The sequence below is a fragment of the Passer domesticus genome, chromosome 7 (genome assembly GCF_036417665.1).
Source record: "Passer domesticus isolate bPasDom1 chromosome 7, bPasDom1.hap1, whole genome shotgun sequence".
NCBI lineage: Eukaryota > Metazoa > Chordata > Aves > Passeriformes > Passeridae > Passer > Passer domesticus.
The window spans coordinates 6046324-6067546 of record NC_087480.1 but is presented as its reverse complement, the minus strand read 5'-3'; the positions used below and the strand labels follow the sequence as shown (position 1 = coordinate 6067546).

General features: G+C 52.8%; 1 protein-coding gene across 2 annotated transcripts in view; it reads right to left on the bottom strand.

The window, feature by feature from the left end:
* OPHN1 (oligophrenin 1) overlaps positions 1-21223 on the bottom strand; it is a 49972-nt gene that overhangs the window by 19004 nt on the left and 9745 nt on the right. For both annotated transcript variants that reach the window (XM_064426580.1, XM_064426581.1), the window contains exons 2-9: positions 16420-16515; positions 12456-12517; positions 10975-11046; positions 4529-4630; positions 3493-3603; positions 2781-2885; positions 1712-1841; positions 293-393 (exon numbers count right to left, since the gene is read on the bottom strand). In XM_064426580.1, the coding sequence (XP_064282650.1) occupies positions 293-393; positions 1712-1841; positions 2781-2885; positions 3493-3603; positions 4529-4630; positions 10975-11046; positions 12456-12517; positions 16420-16515 (779 nt within the window). The remainder of the gene's footprint in view (positions 1-292; positions 394-1711; positions 1842-2780; positions 2886-3492; positions 3604-4528; positions 4631-10974; positions 11047-12455; positions 12518-16419; positions 16516-21223) is intronic.

The following is a 21223-nucleotide window of genomic DNA, read 5'->3' as shown; positions in this document are numbered from 1 at the left end:
GTTTCACCCCAGACTGAACTCACAGGCCAGCACTGTCTGGTATCTCTCATGTCACACGACCCACGTCTGCTGCCAAACCCTGCAGGGCCTGGGCTCCCAGGGACACAGTGGAGTGAGACCTCTCCTCACGGGGGTGCCTCTTCCAGGTGACACCAAACTGCCCTGTGCAGGCAGGGAGGGGACAGAGCCACCCCTCTGCTCTGTGGCACCTGCAGGCTCAGCTGTCATGGGAAGGGAGGCCATACATGGGTGGGCCCAGTGGTTGGGCCAATGTTTGCAGACACCACCTCACCTGCTTAGCTCCAGGCTTCTGGTCTATGGGTGTCATCCGTAAGGTTTTGGCCTCTTTTTCATACTGGCAGTAATACTTCACCCAGGAGATGCCCAGTGCCCCTGAAGAACACAGGAGAGGCTGGAATCAGGGACAGGGCTGTAGCTGGGCAGGGTCAGTGCTGCCCACATGTCCTCCCTTCTCTGGGGATGGACACTGACAGCCCAGGGGACATCTCCCTTGCAGGTGTCTCCATGGGCAAGAGTCAGGAGGAGAAGAGGAGAGGAGGAGGAAGAGAGAAAGGGGAGGAGATAAAGAGAGAAGCAGGAGGAGAGGAGAAACAGGAGGAGGGGAGGAGAAGAGGAGCACAGGGCAGCTGCTGCCTCCAGCACCTCCCAGCTCACAGCTGGTGAAAGGGCGTTTGTGGGACTCTGACCACAAGCCAGGCTGGTTCGGCCAACTCAGCCAAGACCTACACTGACAGGATCCCACATGTCCTGAATGTCTGTTTCACAAACCCCACTACTTTTTCCTGTGGGTGAAAACTCAATAATGAAGACAGCAGCAGCTTTAAAATACTCTCAAGTTCCTATTTCCAGATTCATAGTCACTTTCCTCTGTTTTCTTACCTGAACTCCTTTATAGGAAATGATTCAACTGGTATTTTTTCTGTAATTTGTTTTTAAGTTGCAGCTGTCAGGAAGAGCAACTTTTCATACTAGATTTATAGGGAAGCATAAATAGAGATAGAAAATAGCCACTGGCCTGCAGGAACATGCCACATTTAGGATCTAAAATTACTGAGTGTGCTTTCTTTTAAAAGCAAGATAAACAGACATACAAATATATGTATAAATAGATTTCTATACAGAATTAAGAATGAATGCTTACAAAGTTGTCTGTAGCCTCAGAGGTCAGAGTTTTGCACAGACTTATGTCCTCTGAGTATTCCTGCTTCATGGCCATGGAGAGCTGCAGCCAGGTTTTGGGAAAGGCTGTATTTGGTCTGATTTTATTCTGCTCAGAATTACAAGTTTTGCTCTCAGCAGCTTAACTCAGCACTGGTTCCACCGTGGCTGTGCTCAGCTGCTCACAGAGGCTGCCAGAGGGAGGCTGGGCACGACACCAGATTCATCCTGGTAAAACACAGCCAAGGCAGAGCCTGCCAGAGCTCCAGGCTCTGGAGTCATAAATCCCATCTCACTGGAGCACAGGGCAATTAGCCCTGTGCTGTCACACGTATGTCACTTGGACAGAGCTCTGTGCCACTGCTGCCAGCGCTGCCAGCTGAGGCTGCCAGTGCTTCCCCAGGCACTGCAGGCAGTGACACCCTGGGCACCTCAGCCAGAAAGTGACACCCTGGGCATGCTGTGCCTGGCAGCAGTGACACCCAGTGAGCAGGGCTGAGTACAGCCCACAGCTGCATCCCAAAGCCATTACATTTCTCCTGAGTGTACAGGTAGCCCTCAATGGTCGGCTGCCCAGGCAGCTTGCAGGTTAGGGGTGCTTCCTTCATCCTCTTCTTCAGATCTTCCAGCTCCTCCCGTGTGCTGGAAAAGTGATTCCTCGTCTGGGAACAGAAAACAAACAGCAGCATACTTGAACATGAGCAAAAAGTGAGCTGCAGGTTATTTATTCCTAGATAAATCTGAGGTGCTGTAGCAGAAATGAATCTATTCCCAAGGTACAAAACATGGAAACCACAAATCCACATGGAAACTGGCTATAAGAACCACTGAGCTCTAAGGGATGATTGAAGAGACAGAGCAGAGATGGTGCTGGAGTGCCACAGCTGGGAGGCCACTTGTTCCCTTAATTAAGGAACTTCAGCACATTTCAAAGCTGGCTGGAGCAGAGGCAGCACCTGAGCTCCTGTTCACACCATTGCATGGATAACAGGTGTATTCTCCTCCCAGAGGTGTTGATTTCCAAAGGATTATGCTAGCATGAAAGAGTCACATCAACAGGGGGTACAAAATCCAGGCATTTTGATGGAATACTACTTGGACCAATTAATGAGCCAGCAGCAAAACCATTTGGCTCAGATTTATGGCTGTTTCACAGAAAGGAAGGCCAGTCAGGAAAGACTGAAGATAAAGAAAACAGGACTCAGATATTCTACCCCATGAGCACACTTGGCCAGCAGAGGAGCTTACCAAAGCACCTAGCAAGCCTGCAGGAAGCCAGTACCATTAACACCAAGGTTAGAGGCCTTAGAGTACAATTTCAATCTCGTGAAACTGAAAGAAAATCTCAGGCTTTTTTATGCACCAGGTTAAATGATGCAACTGCAGTAGCCCCTTCCAGAGAAAACAATTTCATAGACCTGTGAACTGTCCCATGCGGGTGAGGGGAAAACCCATGTCAGCTGAGAAGGAAATAACTGTATCTGCAACAATGCAAACATGGCCAGACTGCTTGGGTGGAAAGACCTTGCCATCAGAGGTGTGTAAATACAAATGAGAACAGAAGTCACACAGAAAAGTCCTTCAGCTGGGCAGGGACTCACGTTCTGCAGGCTGAGCTGGAGCTGCTGCTTGTATGGGAGGAAATCCTGAGTCAGCTCCACTGTCAGGTTGTTGTAAGTGAAGAGGCTGTGAAGAAATGCCAGCACCTGCAATGGAGGGAAGGGACACACTGAACTTCTGTGTTGGTAATGGAAGGAAAGATGGAGAATGTGGGGTTTCAGGAATTATATATGAAATTATTTTTTCCTCACAACTTTGGAATGCCAGCCTTAGTATGCCTTATCCACCACAGTGTCCCTAAAGCCCAAGCTACCACCCACACATCTGTAAAAATAAAACACCCAGAATGAAAGACCCTGCAGGGAGACCCAGAGAAGAACTGCAGAGATCAACCACAAGATCATCCACACTCCACTGCAGCTGGCACTGGGGCAGAGCCACCACCCAGGGCAGGGTCCCTGCACTCAGCCCTGCAGGCCAGGCTGGGACAGGTGAGCAGGGCAGGCAACACCTCTGTCCTCTGCAGACAGACAGCACTCACCAAACCCAGGGGGACCAAGATAAGTCATAACAAGACCTGTAGCTCTGTACAGTGTTCAACCTGTTCCTCAGGATCCACAGACAGCCAGAAGAAACAGGGCTGGGGCTTCACCTTGCTCCTGCCCCACAGGACCTAATCCAACCTGGTAACTCATCCCTTGCCAGCACATCTGAGCATCAACCAAAGAGGCTGAGAGAAAAGGAATCTCCTACCGGCTCCACAATACTGAATTTCTTGCTTTCTTGTACTTCCTGGATCTGGTACACATACTCAAGGGAGGACTCAAAGAAATTGTGTCTCTCTTTGTCCACCTGAAGGTCAGCCTAGAAGAAAGAGGGAAAGGTGGAAAAAGAAAATACATCACATGTAGTGTGAAAATATTTGACTCACTTTTGTCCATCAGCCCACACATAGTTCTCTCCTCACTGAAAACCTGCCTGGTGTCCAGCCCAGCTGTGAGCTGGAACATTGGATATTCTTTTAAGTCTTCCCATTTCTGGCTCCCTTTCATTCAAGGATCCAAAACCTCTTCTCACTCTGCAAGGAAAAGGCTTTCCCAAAGCTCTTTTATTACTTTAGCACAAACCTCTTCTCCTGACAAGGCCACCATCACCACCCTCTTGCCTGACTCCATCTGTGTCCCAGAACCAGCAGCTGTGCAGCTGCAGCAGTGGCAGGAGCACACAATGCTCCCAGAGCTCACACACAGTGTGCCTTGCAGAGATGCTCCTAGGTTGATCTGACAACTGGTCTGACAGATCTGACCATGTCCAGCTGCTCTGGTGTGGGCTGGAACAGCTGGCTTTCCTTGCTTGCTGCAACATGCCTGCAGCAGCAGCAGCTGGAAGGAACCCCCTCCTCTGCCTGCCCCCACAGCCACCCAAAAGCACCAGCAGCAAGGCAGGACACCAGGCCAGCAAAAGGAATAATAACTGGCTACTTTTCAGCCAGAGCACTTCCCCAGGTGAAAGGGTGGCCAGTCCCAGCTGTGCCAGTGCCACTGGTCACTGCCCTTCACCATCAAGGTGACAACAAGCAATGACAGTGTCTGAAGCCAGTATCCAACAGCACAGGAGAACTATGAGCTTGATTTCCCCAGTCTCACAGAGAATCCAGGCTTTGGGTAGATTTAATTGATTATCAATTTAAAATGGTTACTTTAAGGGATGATTCCTCTCCTTTTTTAAGACCTAGAGCAGCTGGTGCTGTTGCTTCTGGACCTAACTTTGAGAAAAATTCCATACACACCTCCTGTAACTGAGATTCCTTCTTTTTGGAAGACAAATGCAAGTGGCGATCCAGCATAGAGTAAAACTTCTCACCATCCTTCTCAAACTTTTTCTTTCTTTCCTGTTGATGCAAGAGATTGAAGCAGAACCAGTTACTGGCATTTTCCAGATAAGAACATGCATCAACACCAAGATTCTTTGTGCAATTCTGTATTCCCACGGAAAAATGTTGGTCAACCCAGCCAGAGAACAGAAGGTCACTTTCATTTGATCTGCTTTCACAGCCCTTTGCCTACCTTGGATGCAATTACACCTCAAGACCCAGTCTAGCAATACTCTGTGGCACAAGAAGTATTTTTTCAAGCCAACATGGAAAAAACCCCCCTCTCAATCTCTTCAATATCCAGTAAACTGAAGATGTGCTCATGCATCAAAAACCTGTTCACCATCTCCTGACATGCTGTTCACACAGCCCAGAAACAACTGCAACGTCAGAGACACAGCAAGGTCAAGAAAAGGTTCATTAGATTTTGGCAACTTTCTGTTCTAAAGAGTTTATAATTTGTTTCTGAGAGTACCAGAAGGAAAGAAGCCTGGCAGGTTGACAGGCAGGCAGGAAATCCTCATCTGCCTCAGCAGAGCTGCAAAGAGAGCACAAATGAGCAAGAGCAGCAAACAGAGACACTCAAGAAGGAACCCCTGAGAGCAGGCAGGGAGCAGCAGAACTGAGCAGCAGGCTGTTGGCTCCTGCATGCACTGACTGTGACACTGGCAATCACAAAGCAACCAGAGTAGGGGCCAGGTTGACAAATACCCACTTCAGATGGTATCTGACATATCAGGGATTCCTGGGAGCCAACTAAATTACTGAAATCAGGAAATTCCAGCCTGGCAGCAGCCCCAGTGCCAGGTCCAAGCAGTTGAGAGCTGGTGTACACACATTGCAGGTATGTATGGGATGCCCAGATCTTCTGTCTGGCTTTTGAAAGCTCAAGAAAGTGGAAAGCAGTTCCAGCTTCCTGGGGAATTACTGGCATCTTTCAACATCAATCTCCTGAAAGCCCTGACATCCTGTTCTCTTGCCCCCACTCAGAAATGCATGGATAAGCAAGCATACACCAGTGCCACCACAAGCCAGAGCAGATGGGCTCTGCCAGACTGCTGGGTGTTAGGAACTTTCCTCATGAATTCTGCACTGACCGCAGCTTCCCCTGCCTGAAGTTTTGCTTCCCCGTTCCAGTTGCACAGCCTATTCCATCTGTCTGTCAGGATGCCCTGCAGCAGGATGCCTGGGGGCTCCCAAAACCCCTGGGCTCAGCACAGGTGGCTCCCAATAATAGTAACAAGCCTTCCTGGCAGCTGCCTTCCAGGGAAGAGGATTCTCTCCCCACGAGAGTCCCCACATGGCTGTAGTGAAAGCACAATTACCATGGGGAAGTGGCACCAACCCCTGCTTATGTGTGAGTGTCTGGAGCAGGGCAGGCTTAGCCCAGCAAACCTTTTCACCTCAGCAATTACACATCCTGCCGTGCAGACCCTGGAATTACAGGACACCTGAAGGGAAGTGCATCCTCTGGTGAGTGCAATATCAGGTACTGTGACTCCGTGTTAGCAGCCTCACACAGAGGGATCTACATCAAATCCAGAGGAACAGAGAGTCTTCCAAGGGTGAATCCTAATTTAAGCAGTGCAGGAACTGCGGGGCTGAGCCAGGAAGGACGACCAAAACAAACCACCACCCTCGTGACTAAGGCCCTGAGCAGCAAACCCAAAGCCAGAGCAGCGAAAGCGTTTGTGGAGCAGCAGTTCCCGTGTCTGTAAGGTCAAACTCCTGGGCTGTCTGTGCCATTAATGCCCTCTCTAATACAGCCTTGTTTCTATTTCCTTAGTGAGGAGCCTCCAAGGCCACAAAAACAGGGAAGCAGAGCTGTGGGGCTGCAGGCACAGTGCTCCTGTGGCCACCTCCTCACGTCTCAGAGGAGATGGCTGTGCCAGCAGCAGGTCCTGAGAGAAAAGCAGGTGCTGCCATGGAAAGCTAGCTGCAAACCCAACCAAGAGCTCCACTGTCTGCAGCAGGGTGGCGTGCAGAGGTGGTGGTGGCAGCACAGGGAGGGTGCCATCCCTGCTCCTCAGCAGAGCTGTGGGTGAGCAGCAGCAACGGGGCTGGAGCCCACTCCAGGAGTTCTCTCCCACCCTTCATCACCAGCAAGCAGCATTCATAGGGTGATTCAGCTGTCCCCACCCTGTGGAGAGGCCACCAGGGAAGACAGCCACACTGCAGGCCAGAGCTGGGGCCAACCTCTCCTCCTCTCCATCTGGGAGGCTGCTCAACTGTGCCAGGAGCTGTGGGAAGCACAGGGCAGGGGAACCACCAGAGCCTGGTCCCACCATAGGCAGGCATGGCAGAGCCCATGGGCAGGGAGCAGGATGGGATGGGCAGGGGAATATGCCTCGGGATGCAGCAGCCTGGGAGCACGAGGCTCCTGGCTTGTCCCCAGGAGAGGTGACATTGCTGTGGGAGGCTGTGGTGCCCAGGCACGTGGCCACAAGAACAAAAACCCATGGAGGAGGCCATGAGCTGTGTGTGGCTGTGGTGCCCACACAAATGGCCACAGGAGGCCACAGCCTACAGCCACAGGGACGCCACAAACCAGCAGGCAGCAGCTTTGTCACCAGCTTGTGGGCAGCTCCCTGTGGGAAGACATGGTGGGTTCTGAGGAAGAGGGGTCACCTCTGCTCAAGGAAAGACTGGTGAAGAGAAAGGAAGAGCCTGGGAGAGCAGTGGAGCTCCTTCTGCAGCAGGAGCTGGGAAGCCAGACAGGAACTCCTTTGGGGAGTGCCTCCTCCTCTGGCAGCACCCAAGGCAGGCAGGGGCACACTGAGGACACAGAGCACTAAGCTGTTTCTGGGGATTGAAGGGACTGGGAATGATGTCCAAGATGGACCCATGTGTGACAGGACCACAGTGCAGTGTGGCATTTTCGGCCACTAAGAGGGAGCTTTCCAATCATTCCCACTCTGGCTAATTAGCATATAACTGAACAGCAGAAGGATGACCTACAAATCCTTCTGAGTTGGCTGCTGACCAGAGCAAGCCAAGACAAAAAAAAAAAAAAAACAACACAAAAAAACCACCCAGACTGAAGCACAATCTGGAAACATGAGCACAAATTAGTTCCTCATGAATATTCAGCAAAGGGCAGCACCACGTTTCCATGAAGCTTTGCCAAGTCCAAGAGCCACCACCCACCTTCCGTTTATTGCTCACCGGGACAAGGGAGAAGATCCCACCGAGTGCAGGCAGGAGGGTGCTCTGAAACACCCTGTGCTGGCAGCTCTGACAGGCACTGCTGTGCCCAGGAGTGGCAGGGGGACAGCACTGGCTGCCTGCTGAGGCAGGTGATGCAGCAGCAGCAGCTCTGGCTGCTCTGTGTGTGCCAGGTCCTGCCCACACCCCGACTGCCACCAGCACTGGGTGACACTGGAGCCCCTTGGCAGCTTTGGATCCAGCTCATCAGGGGGAAAAGGGCAAACAGACTTGCCAAAACTCCCCCTTAACCATTAATTGCTAATTAGGATCCTCTGAAATTCCCGTTTTTGGGGAGGTGGAGTGAGTGGCAAGTGAGAAGCCCAGGTCATGGGCCATTTCTCCTCTCCATAAGGAATCAAAGACACTTTTCCTGCTGGGAGCCCCCACCTCCATGCACACCTGAGGGGTCTGGGTGCAAGAGCAGTGCATGCAGGATCATCACAGCTCATTTTTAAAGGCATCAGCAGTTAATTCAAAAACAGATTTCTAAAAAGTCGAGGGGTGTGGAGAGAGCAGTTCTATCAAAGCACACTCAGTTCATCCTGGCGTTTTTCCCTCACCCACTGCTTTCTCTCAAATGCCTCTTAGGCTGTGCTCCCCTAGAGATGAAAGCAAGTAGAAGTTATTAACCTGGATTTCTTTTAAAATTATAATTAATGAAATTAATAACAGAATTTACTAAGACCTTTTAGAAATATTTTATCTCCTATGGAAGAAATTTTGACAAACACTGCAGCTATTCAGCATTCCTCTTGCCCTTATAGTACATCCCAACAAGCTCTTCCCTTTGATTTTTTTGGTTGGCTTTGTGTTTTTTTAAAAAAAGCTGTCTCCTTCCAAGTGAAACTAGAATTAAACTTCTCTATTCAAATCCTCCTCAGCTCAGTAAGTGTGACCAGGCTCTTCCCCAAGGGTCCCAGCCCCACAGGGTGGAGCTGAGCCCCAGGGCTATGGACAGGGAGGGATGGAGCCTCCATAGGCACCAGCTCTTCCCACACTCACCCCCTGCCATGAGAGCTGGAAATGGGTCAGCTCAGGGGGTCCCAGATCCTCCCTTTTATTTGTGATGTGGCAAGTCACTCACTCTGACAGCAAGTGACAGGAGAAGCAGTGACCCGTGCGGCTGTGGCGGGAGGGAGTGGCTGCAGGGGGTCCCGGGGACAGCCAGGGCTGCCCGAGCGGGAGCACACCCTCCCGAGGAGACTCCATTCCTCCGGGAGGGCGGCTGAATGCAGACTCAGATGTGCTGGTCAGACTGGCTGTGCTCCAGCCAGAGGCATCACAAAGCCCCGATTCAAGGGCTCTTCCTATTTGGCTCCAGCAGCTCGCAAAGGGAACAGAAAACATCTCACAGAAGGCGATGCTGCCAAAATACGGAAACTAAGCAGAGGGCACGAATTCCCTGTGTCATGTCTCCAGGCTGGTCCACAGCCCAGCCTGGGCCTCTGCCCCTGGTGCAGATCAGAAACAGTCCTCCCAGGCCCAGCAGTGATGGGAGGAACCCACACTGACAGAGCACGGCTGTGAGGAGCCTCGTTTGTCCTTCACCCCTCCTGCTGCCAGCTGGGGATGGCCCGGAGATGCTCTGCAGGCTGGCAGGTGGAGGCAGGCTCTGTGCCCAAGGTGACACCTGAGGGTGCAGTGTGGCAGAGGCTCCTGTCAGGGAAGCATCAGAGCTGAGGACAAGGGGCTGGAGTGGCTGGGGCTTGTTCACAAACTCTCAAGGCTTTGGGGTGGCACTGGGGACAGTGGCACCTCCCTGTGCATCCCTGTCAGCGTGGGCACAGCTGGATCCTGGCACGGTGCAGGGTGCTGTCCTGTGAGCTCCTGCATGGAGCACGTGTGCTGAGCCACAGCACAGCCCTCTTCCCACCACAGTGCCCTGGCACCTCTGCAGCTCATGTTCACAAGAAACAAAACCCCAAACCAAACTACAATGGCTGAGCCACCTCCAAAACCCCCTGTCCTCTGCCACCTCTCCAGCTGCTCTGAGCAGTGTCCTGCCACTGTCACCAACCTGTGCTTCCACCTGGAGCACCCTGCCCATCCACAGGGACTGAGGAAGGGCTGCAGGCTGCCAGGTGAATCCGTGTCAGTGCTGGGCTGTGGCACCAGCCCTGCTGAGACCCGTGCCTGCCATCAGGGAAGGGAGCAGGACATGGGCACAGGCCTGGGTGCAGGCAGCTCAGCTCTCGGGGCACAGCATGCTCTGGGCTGTGGGTAAAGTGGCCCTTACACACCTTAAGGGCTCTCTGGGATAAAAATAGCATGAAGGATATGAGAGCAGGGGCCATGGGCAGCCCCTGTGCCATGCTCGTGGCTGCAGCTCTTCAGAGGACTCCACACACCAGCCCTCAGGGCATGGCAAAGGGCAGGAGGCCATCGAGTATCTCTTCTCTAACCCTGTATTTATTAAACGTCAAAGCCTCCAGATGGGCTGGGCTGAATCCAAGCCTCAAGTGTTCTCCAAAACATCTCCATTTCAGAGCTGGGTCAGAGCCAGCCCCATTTTAAGCTGCCGCTGAGTAACATGGAACCTGGATTTCTTGATAGCAGACAAGGGAAAAATGATCTTTTGTGCTCCACATGTGCAGAATTTGCTTTTTATAGCTTGTTTCTTTAAAAGTTTGGTCCATCTGAAAGACTCATTAGATGCTTTATGTAAATATTTCATAACAAAAGCCCTATGACTATAATCAGGTTCTGCCTGCTGGCTTCTCCTGCTTTCCCTTTTTCCCTCCTTCCCTTCCTCCCTCCCTCCCACTCTACCACACACTTCTCTGCAGAAAGTATTTTCTTCTCAATAGCACTGACTGAACAAAGGGGAGAGGAGGTAAAGCAGCAAGGAGGATCTCCTGGTTGAAACAAGCACTCCTGGCTCAGGACAGAGGCAGTGCTGGAATCAAGCCAGGAGAGAACCCAAAGAATTCAGGAAAAGATTTTGGAGACTCTTAAGATTGAAAAATCAGACTAAAAGTCACAGCACGAACCCTCATGCCAGCAGCTGAAAGCCAGCATTGAACAGAGAGTTTCTGAGTGCCTGAAGTCAGAATGCAGTAGAGCAACTGCTTGTTAACAACAACAGGAGAAAAATCTGAATTCAAAGACAGTAACAGAAAACAAATCTGTTTACACTGAAAACAAACAAGCCTTACCTTGGTGAACCCTATCTGCTCCTTCCGAAAGTTTTCCAAAGGTTTGATCAGCAAATCACTTGCATTCTGCACCTACAGTGCAAAGAAAAAACATTTTAGTTGCAGGATGCTGATCAATTTTCTCCTAAACAGAGGCTGAACAGGGCTAGAAGCTAAGAGCTCTGAGATTTTAATGTTTCTGACTGGAAACTTCTTCTCTGTCTGTAGGTGAATTCACTTAAACCGTCTGTACCCGCTCTTCCCCATGGGTGACACACAGCAAACCCCAACCACGTCCCAGGAGGCTCTGGGGACATCCTGCGGGTGACAGGGAGTGTCCCCCCCCCCATCTAACAAGGCTGCTCTAAAATAAAGGATGGACTTCCCTTGCCAGGTTATCTGTCACAGAACAGCCAGGGAAAAGGGAAAGCCTGCCTCTTTCACTCCTGTCTCATGAGAGATGCTTTCCTGGATGGTGCTCTGCGCACCTTTACCATGAATCCACAGGAAAGTGAACTCATCCCAGTTTGTACCACTGGCTCCAGCTCCAGGCTGGCACTGGGATCAGCCTGCTGTCTCCTCCCATCCCCACTTCCCTGTCAGGCTCTGCCCCACGCTCCGGGGAAGGGAGAGGGGAGAGAAGGGGACAGGACACCACATAGCACAGCCCCTCAGGGAATTTAAAGCTGATGAACACAGTGAGGGAGGTGCTGTAAAACAGAACTGGTCCTACAAGTAGAAATAAAAAACCCTCAACTTTGAAAACTGGACAGTGCCTATAACCCCTGAAACAACACCTTCCACTGCTCCCCCCTGCCAAAGGAGCCACTATACCTGGGATGAAATTCATTATAAAGAAGTATCTCGGTGCTTTCCTGGTTTCCTGCTGTTCCTTGCCTGCCCATGGACCCTCTGGCCCAGCCTGGCAGGAGCTCCTGCTGCTGCACGAGGCAGGGGAAGGCAGAGCCAAGCAGCACATTCCTGGCATGCTGTAAGCTCTCCACCGAGCCTAACCTTCATGTTTTTCCTGGAATTAGGAGTGAAATGGGAAGCCAGCACTGGCTCTGGAGGAGCCCTGGAGAGCTGAGGGCACATGGCAGCAGGAAGCTGATGGCAGTGCATTGCACTGCAGGAGCTGGACCAGCACAGATGGGCTAGGGACACCTGCCTTCCTGCACCCAGCAAAAACTGAGCAAAAACCCTTCTTATTCTTTAACCCTTGGTTTGTCCACAGAAGCAGCGGCTGAGCAGCCCCTCCAGCTGCAGGGCCTGGGGCTTTGTGTCTGTCTGTGCTGCCTGGGAGAACCACAGCCCCCCACACCTACTGCTGTGCCTGCCCATGCTCAGGGCCCACGGCCATGGCACCATGCACCAGATGAGTACAGAGCACATTCCCAGTGCTCCCACTGCTGAGAAGCCTGACACCGAGGCAAAGGTGCTGTGGCTGTGATTTGGCACTCAGCCATGTCAGGAATGACAGAGCCCAGCTCCCATCTCCTTACCATCATGGACCTCTCCAGCTCCACTTCATGCAGCAGCTCTGCAAACTCCTTAAAGGACTCGGCTGTAAGAAAAGAAGAGGCTGGTCAGTGGAGCTGGGATGTGGCACTGGAGTGTGTGACACACATCAGGACACTCCAATGTTGCTGCACCCCCATCATGGCCATCTAAAGGCTGGCAAACAAACCAAGAAGAGGTGTCTCCTTTTGGCAGAAACTGTGAGGCAATGCCAGGTGCAGGCTGGCCTTGAGGGGTATTTATATATGCAAGGGAGAGGAGTGAAGGCAATGAAGGAGTGAAGGCCCTGGGAAAGTAAGAGGATGTTAATTGGCTTTTATTAGCAATTGTGTTATAGAGATGGCAATACAGGTGGCAGAGAAGGGGCAAATGCAGGGAAAGGCCAAACAGGGGGAAGGGGAGCTGCCATCCCCAGGGCAGCAGGACAGGCCCTGTCACTTTGGGCAGGACAGGGCTGCCTGGACAGCTGCCAGCAGCACCAGGATGGGCCTGGCACCTCTGTCCCAGGAAGAGCTGCAGGTGCTTGCCAGGACCAGGACAAGTGTGTCAAATGAAAATGGCCTGGAATGACAAAGATCACACGCAGCACCAGGAGGCACAAAGTCCATGCACAGGAGGAAAGGCAGAAGGTGTAGACACGACACAGACACTGACACCACTCCCCAAAATGTCAGAAGTTAAACAAAAAGATCTCATTGATAATCAGTTGGAGTCCAACTACAATAAAAATAGCAGAAAACCTTTCCTTTAACAAACTGAAACAAGAATAATTCAGCCTGGGGAAATAAAAGAGTAGGTGGGAGCAGCTGACCCCACACCAAGGGAGAACATGCAGCCCCTCTCCGTGCCCACCAAAGGAGAACTTGGGAAGGGGCTGAATTTGTCCCAGGGGAGGAAACCTCTCAGCAGCAGAGCATTGACAGTGCCAAGCCAAACTCCCATCTCTCTGGGCTGCAAGGCAAGGCTGGGCAAACACCTGCCCATGCAGGTAGTGTGGCTGTGTGCTGGCTGCCTGGGGCAACAACCTCATCACCCCAGTGTAGCTGGGAGCTACCTGGGAGTTTGATGGGGAAGTTTCCCACAGTGCCAGCCTGCTTAGCACAGCGTGGGACAGGTCTGGTGGGTCCCAGGTTCCTTCTTGCCCTGGGAACATCCCAGAGTGGTTCTGCGAGACCCCAGAGCTCTGCAGTTCAGACCTCCCTCCCTGCTGGGCAGGGCAGGGCAGCACACGAGGGGCACAGCAGGTGTACAGCAGTGCAGGCACAGGATTAGCTTGTCCCACAGGTCAGGGAGAGGGTGCTCCTGTGCTCCCTGTGCAAGCTGAGGGCTCTCTCCCCTCACCCACAGCAGCACCTTGGGAGAGGTACCTGTCCTAAAGCCCAGTGTAAGGATTCATTCTGCAGCTGCTCAGACACACAGAAGGGAACAACTGCAGCCTCGTGACACGGGCCCTCAGCTGGCAGTGGCACAGCAGACCTTCCTGCTGAGTCGGGAGCTTCTGAGCTCTCCTCCAGTGAGGGCTCCAGCACCCAGCAATGCAGTGCTCACACCAGGGCCACATGTGGCTGTCACTGTGGCTCCCCAGGATGATGGAGTGCATGGACACCAGGGGCCTGAGCCAGGAAAAGAATTATCACAGGGAGAAAGAATCCAGCCCCAAACTTACAGGGAATATGTCAGTGCTTAAAATGTTCCCTAGCTGTTTTTTCCCTTTGCTCTACAGGAAGAGCCCAGGAACATGTTTCCTGGCTCCAGTCACAGAACAGCCCACTGAGTTTGACCCTGCACCACACACAAGGCTCAGATCCTGCTGCCAGCCCAGCAGTGCCTGGGGTGGATCTGTGCTGCTGGCCTGGGTCAGAATTTGCCAGTCCATGCAGGGCAGTGAGGAGCAGGGGGGCCACCAGCAGCCACAGCCTGCCCAGCCACACCTGGGAACTGACACCTGGAAACACCAGAGAGACTGCTGGGCAGCCAGAACCATCCCAGGAAGATCCTTACAGGATTCCAGGTTCCCATGCCTGGGAGAGAAGAACATGCCACCCCATTTCACTGCCCCCTCCATCTCTGCAGGAGCTGCTGATTTGGGTCCCGTGAGGCGACAGTGCAGGAGCTGCAGGAGGGAGCACAGAAGGGGCTGCAGCTGTGGGGTAACATGTGTGCATCCATGACCTTTCACATCCCCAGTGTCCTGACTGCCACCTGCAGTGTCCCTGCTGCCACCCGCTCGGGTGCCAGGCTGCTCTGTGCCCACACAAGGAGAGAGCAGTGTGACTTACGCTCTATTTACAACCCAAACACGTTCTCTTGCAGCGCATAAGAAGTGCCTGTAAGTGCTCTGTTCACTCCCATATCCTGCACATGAAATGAGCTCTGCACTCCCACGCAGACCCCTGGCACCCTGGCAGATGGAAGCTGCTCCAGAGACATCAACGCCCCACTGCTGTGTCAGGAATAAGGAAGCCTCAAGCCCTGCAGGCACACCAGGGCCTGGGTGGGAGGAGGAACACAGCCCAGGCTTCTTCACAGAGAAGCTGGGGACCTCTTCTTGAAAAAGCAAAACAAATACTCCCCAGCAAAACTGAAGGGAAGCATGCTCCTTTCACCACAGAAAGTTTTACATCTGCTCTCTTGCTCTCCCTCATCCCACAATCCCTTTATTCAACCTCTGTCTTTCCCAGCAGCTTTGCTTGGTTGTTGGAGCTTTGTTCCTTCCAGCCAAGAGGAGGGACACTCCTTTCCTTGCATGGCTGTTTGCCTTAGACCCCTCAGCTCCCAGGAGGGGCATTTCCATGGCAGAATTCTCTCCTCCTGACCCGTGTGTGTTTGGAAGCTCAGCACCTCTGCTGCCATTAGATTTGGAGGCTGACTCATTTCCAGCAGGTTTCACCCAGAGACTTTCCACAAAGGAAACAAGCCTTGGAGGGGCGGGCTGCAGTCTGCTTCACGTGGCTTTAAATACAACAGCCCAAGGAACAGGCTCTACTTCCTTCCCCTTCTGACAGTGGCTGAGAGACCTGACACCAGCAATGTCACACTGCTGCCACTCTGCAACCCCTGCCTGACAAAAGCTGGTGTTCCTTTTTTCCCCTATGTGCAGTCCTCAGGAGCAGCCTGGAAAAGACCCTGTGCCTTGTGCCCCACCCCATGAATGCCCTGTGCTCCTGCCTGGACAATGCCCTGTGAGCCTAGGGGCAGCCCCAGCTCCTCAGCCCAGGCAGGTGGCCCAAGTGTTTTGTCTGATGGGGCAGAGTCAGAACCTCGGGGCTGAGGATGCTCTGTTGTCCCTCCTGCAACCCCCTGTCACCCCGGCAGGGTCCACTGACCTGTTAAGCCAAGAGCAGATTCATGTGAAATGTGCAGGGTTTGGGGCATTAAGGCCTCCCAGGCTGTGGATGCTGAGTGACTCCCAGAGCTGTGCTGGGGGAGGGCAGGGATTTAACACGGTTCCAAGATCACTAATCCCCAAGCAGATGTGCAGGGAGTAGCCCTGCAAGGCTGCCCAGGGCACAGATGGCCATTGTTCTCCATTTGAGACACATCCAGCAACCCTTTTTCCCAGCAGTTTGCAGCCTGGTGCCTTTGCAGGGCAGCGTGGGGCAGTTTGTTCCTGCACAGCAAAGGCAGCTCTGGGAGCAGCACCCAGAGCTGGGCTCCACTGCAGCTCTGGGAAGAGGGGCTGGATGGGAGGTCAGCACCACACTGCCTCCTCCCAGCACCTGGCAGCATGGAGCAGGCCTGGAGCCATGGAAAAACCTCTGCAAATTATCCGCTGAATTGGGAATGTGAAACTCGACCCGTGACTGTTCAACTTCATAAAATAAGCTGTGGAAGAGCTGCCTGGAACCCGGCTCCTGAGGCTGCTTAAAAACCATCAGGCAGGCTAATTCCTAGAGAGGGAGACTGTTCCAATTACTGGAAGTCAGGTTCAAAAAGCAGAGAACTCACCAATATTGATCTCATCATCCGTTAGTGTGTCACCAATGAAGTCGAACTGGAAGGACTGCAGAGTCTGGGAGAACTTCTGCACTGCTGAGGAGTATCCTGGAAAAGGACAGAGCAATCAGCTGTGGGTTTCTGCAATTGTTCTACAAAGGCTTCATGTCCTAAGTATTTATCCTGAATGGAAAAAGATCATAGTAAGGTGGTTATGAAAATCCATAAGCATTGGGAATTTCAGTGCCGCAGAAAATGCTGCAGCATTAATAACCCTCAGAGGCTGCAGAGAGAATTGGATTTGGGTTTTTTCTTTCTCTGAAAAAGCTTCTGCAGCACTAATGGATGCACCACACAGTACAACAACTGATCGATGGCCTTGTGTCCAGCACAGACAGGAAGGGACACTTCCCTGCAGGAAGACATTCAGGAGATATTCCAGGGCTCTCTGTGCACCAGCACAGCTCCTTGGAGCTCAGAGGCTGTCAGACAGGCTGGCCACTGTTCACAGAAATTGTTTCATAATACGGGAGAAAAATCTGTAGAGTCAGAAAATAAATGTGAGGGAAAAGGCAGGACTAAAAATAACTGTCCCTCTGTGGGGTCATGGACACAGACAGGCCCTAAGGGAAGGACAGTGCCACAGAGCACACAGCTGAGCCAGGGGCCTCAGCTGGGCACCCACACATGGCCCTGGGACCTGCTGCTCCTGCTGGTGAGGAACAGTCTGGGCTGGGAGCAAAGAAATTGCCTGATGTTTCCTGTGGCTCAGTCCAAATTATTTTTGGACCTTCCAGAGAAGTTTCTGGCCCAAAGGATGCTTTGTGTCTTTGCACCCTGTGTGGCTGCAGGACGTGTCTGGATGGCGTCTGCTGGCTTTGGCAGAGGGGCCCTGGGACGTGACAATGACACCAGTACAGAGCCTGACCCAGGGCCAGAGGGACAGCACACTCACTGGATTGACCACACCATCCTGCACAAAGCTACAATGCCTGAAATACAAACAGGAGGAGGCTGCACTTGCCTGACCTCAGAGAGTAGCATGTAGGCGACAAAAAGGAAAGCAAAGGAATAATGTTATCCTCTGATTTACATTGCTGCTTCCCCTAATTTGGGACTCCAGCTATGGGCACAGTCCCAGGCTGGACTTCTTTGTGACAGTGCACAGAGATGGCACTTTCAGAAACTCATGAAATTACAAGTGGGGAAGATGTGATGGGCACAGACCTTAACGGGCAAGCAGCTCCCACCACTGCTTTGCCAAGCCAGCACCATGATTGGGGTACATAGGAACTTGGTGTACATGGATGGGTTTGGTTTTGTTTTTGAAAATAAAGCTTACTATTGTGGTGGCAATCATGGGATGTTCTGAAATACTGCTGTGAAGGGGAGAGAAAAATTGGACAACACTGAAATGAATGTTGGGGAAAAGAAATCAAGTGGCCTGTGTGGGATACTGGCAGGTCCCCAGACTGCCCTGCTTCCCCTGCCCCCAGGTCAGGAGCTCCTGGCGCTCCCCAAGGTCCCTGGGCAGGCAGGGGTGGGGGGACTGCCGGGTCCCCAGTGCAGGCTCAGAGTGCAGTCCCTACTTCTCCCTCAAAAGCCTCGTTCAGCAGCCCTCGATGGGTCAAACCTTTGCTCCTGAATGGGCAGATTCAGGCCTGAATGTCGCTATTTAGCCCCAGCTGCCAGGGGCTGGAGCACGTAAATGGGTGAACTCTCTCACAGAACGATGTCATTGACTTGATGGAAAACCTCAGCAAATAATTCCCCCTCAGTCCCCCAGTGCTCGCTCAGGCCAGGCCGGAGGCTCATTCAGCCCTTGCTCAGGGGAATCTTTGTTCAGCCCCTGCAAATCCCGTCACCGTCACCATCCCTGACGCTGCTGCGGCCCCATCCAGCCCCTCCCCTTCTGCTGGTCACAGGTGATTTTCAATCCCTCCCTCGCAACACCCCTCCCAGCCCACTGTGTGTTCTTGAGCCTCTCTAAAAGCATCTGTCTCTCTGTGTGTCCACCTGTCCCCTCCATGGGTGCTGGCTGGGGACAGGTGACAAGGCACCACAGGTCTCCATGGGTGGTACCTGGCAGGGATAGGGGGTCTCCATGTACCATGTGTCCCTGTCAGCCCAGAGGAGAAGGAGGGAGAGAGGGAGGGGGGTGTGAGCCCGTACCCTGCGTGCTTGGCGGGCTCTGGAGGAGCTCCTAATGGAAACCAGGCTTCTCCAGACCAACACAACTTGATTCCCACACGTAGAGAGCCTTGGCTGAACATCGGCTCCTCACAGAGCTCCTGTGTGCATGCACAGGACAGCATCGCTGCTGCTGCGGCACTGCCACACTCTGGGGTGTGACAGGGACACAGCACGGGGCTCACTGACTGCTGGCACCATGGGACAGCTCTGGGGTGTGAGTGGGACACAGCACAGGGCTCACTGACTGCTGGCACTGCAGGACAGCCCTGGGGTGTCACTGGGACACAGCACAGGGCTCACTGACTGCTGGCACTGTGGGACAGCCCTGGGGTGTCACTGGGACACAGCACGGGGTTCACTGACTGCTGGCACCATGGGAACAGAGGATGTCCCCACTCAGGGGCTGTGTCCCTGCAGGGCCCAGCACCAGGCCCTGAGGCAGAGAATTGGTGTCAGTGCTTGGAGACACTCGATGGGACGTTGCCCCTTCCCTCGGTGGCACCCAAATGGCAGTGGTGACAGTGGTGACAACCCATCAGGAAGGCTTGGGGAGAAAGGGATAAGCCATGGCCACAGGAAAGAGGCTTGACCACAGGAAGGAGCCGGCAGGAAAAGATCTGCTGTGGAAAAACGGGGCTCCATCCCACGCTGGGAGAGATAAGTCTGTATTCTCCCTTGTTTTAACTGTCGGAAATGTTTTCCCCCCCAGTACAAACACTCGGTTGCCAAAGGCTGCTGCTCTGCACCCCCAGAGCCTGGCAGGAGGGAGAGGCAGCTGCAGGGCCTGTCCTGCTCCCCCAGCACCAGGACCCATGGATCAAGGAACAGTGCCATGCTCCAAGCTGGAATATCCCTGCAAACAGCACGCCAAGGCTCAGCGCTACCCCACGGACCCTGCCTGCTCAGCCTGTTTCCATGGAAACACACCAAAATGAATTTGAACAGGAGTCCTGAAGGACTCCTCTCCCTTCCAGCGTCAGGAATCAAAGCCAAATTTCCCCATTTGTGGTTACAATAATTTACTCTCCTAGTCAAAATGAAGTTCCATCGCTGCACAGAGTGGCCCCAGCCGGGCTGCAGGGCAGGAGTGGGGAGCACCAGTGCCAGCCATGCCAGCCTCAGGAGGCACACACAGAGCTCGGGCTGTGTTTATGTGTGGATAAACACACCTCCGGAGCCAGCAGCTCTGGGAGGATGTGCCTCACAGCTTGCTCAGTAAGGACCTACAATTCGCACTTCAACCTTTGACAGCAACCACAGGTAACCAAAAACCACAAACAAAAAAGTGCTGCTACCACTGCAAAAGCCACAGGTCTCTGACAAAACACAAACACAAGCAGAGCCCCAAACCAGGCTGTGCTGCTGCTTTTTCCTCCAGTGCTCAGAATTTAAACCAGAAGGAAACCATGACCACAGAACAGAACCATGGGGGAACAGGGTGAACAGACACAGTCAGAGAATGGAGCATGGAGGTGCTGCTCAAGGGTCTGCAGTGCTCGAGGTGTCACAGGTGCACATCCCTAATTAGCCTTACTAATTGCAACCCAGGTCACAGTCTGTGTGACTGCAATGGTCCTCTGTTCCCAAGAGAGGAAACCATGCCTCTGAGCACACAGAAACAGAAGTGGCTGTGACAACCAAGCGGTGACAGCTATGGGGACCAGCAGGATCTCTGAGCCAGGACAGGAGGGCCCTGCCTGGGCTGCCTCATTTAACACCACAGGGACACAATGGGACACCAGGTGTGACACAAGTGCAAAAAACAACCTGATTTTTAGAAATAAACACTTTGAAAACCAACAGAACATCTCCAGCTGTGCAGGAGAGTGGGTGTGGAGGGTACACATCGCATTGGCCAGGGCCAGGCTGCCAGCACCCTCACCCCTGTTATCCACACCCAAACAGGCCTTGTTTATATGACACTCATTAGCTGTGCAGCAGCTGCTATACACAGCACCACTCTGCTTCTTCCTAGGAAACAGCCAGCTGGGAATTGCTGCTCCTCCAGAAGCTCAGGGGCAGAGCAAGCAGTGGGTTCAGCAGCCCTTTGGCTGCTCCCAGGGAGCAAATTAAGGAGGAAAAAGCAAAATAAAAATACCGCCCTTCAATCTCATCATCTTTGCAATCCTTGGCCAGTGACACTTTCAGCGCAAAGGCAGTCCTGAGTTTAATCTGATCCAGCTGAGCAGTGATGGGCCTGCAGCATCCCTGCCCTGTTCCTAGGAAGGGACAGGATGTCCCAGCCCACACTGGAAGGTGGGAAGCGACTTTCACTGGTCTCCCTGCCTGCACCTACGCATGGACAGCTCGGGGAAGAGCAGCCAGCAGAGATTTCCATGGGGAGAAAAGCAATTCCTGAGGTTCTGCATCTGCCCAACCCACAGACTGCAGTAGCAGAGCAACTCAGTCACAGCTTCAGCAAGCCATGAATAAAACCCATAAGGAATCAGCAGGGAAAACACAGCCAGGGTTTGATCGTGGCAGTGCAAATAACCACAGCAAAGCTAAGCAGGAGCTCCATCTTTGCATTTTGCTTTCTTCTCCAGCTTGAAAACAGAACTATCAAAGCCTGCCACACACTTTCCTTTCAAATAAGTAAACAAAAGACAATTAAAGTTCACTC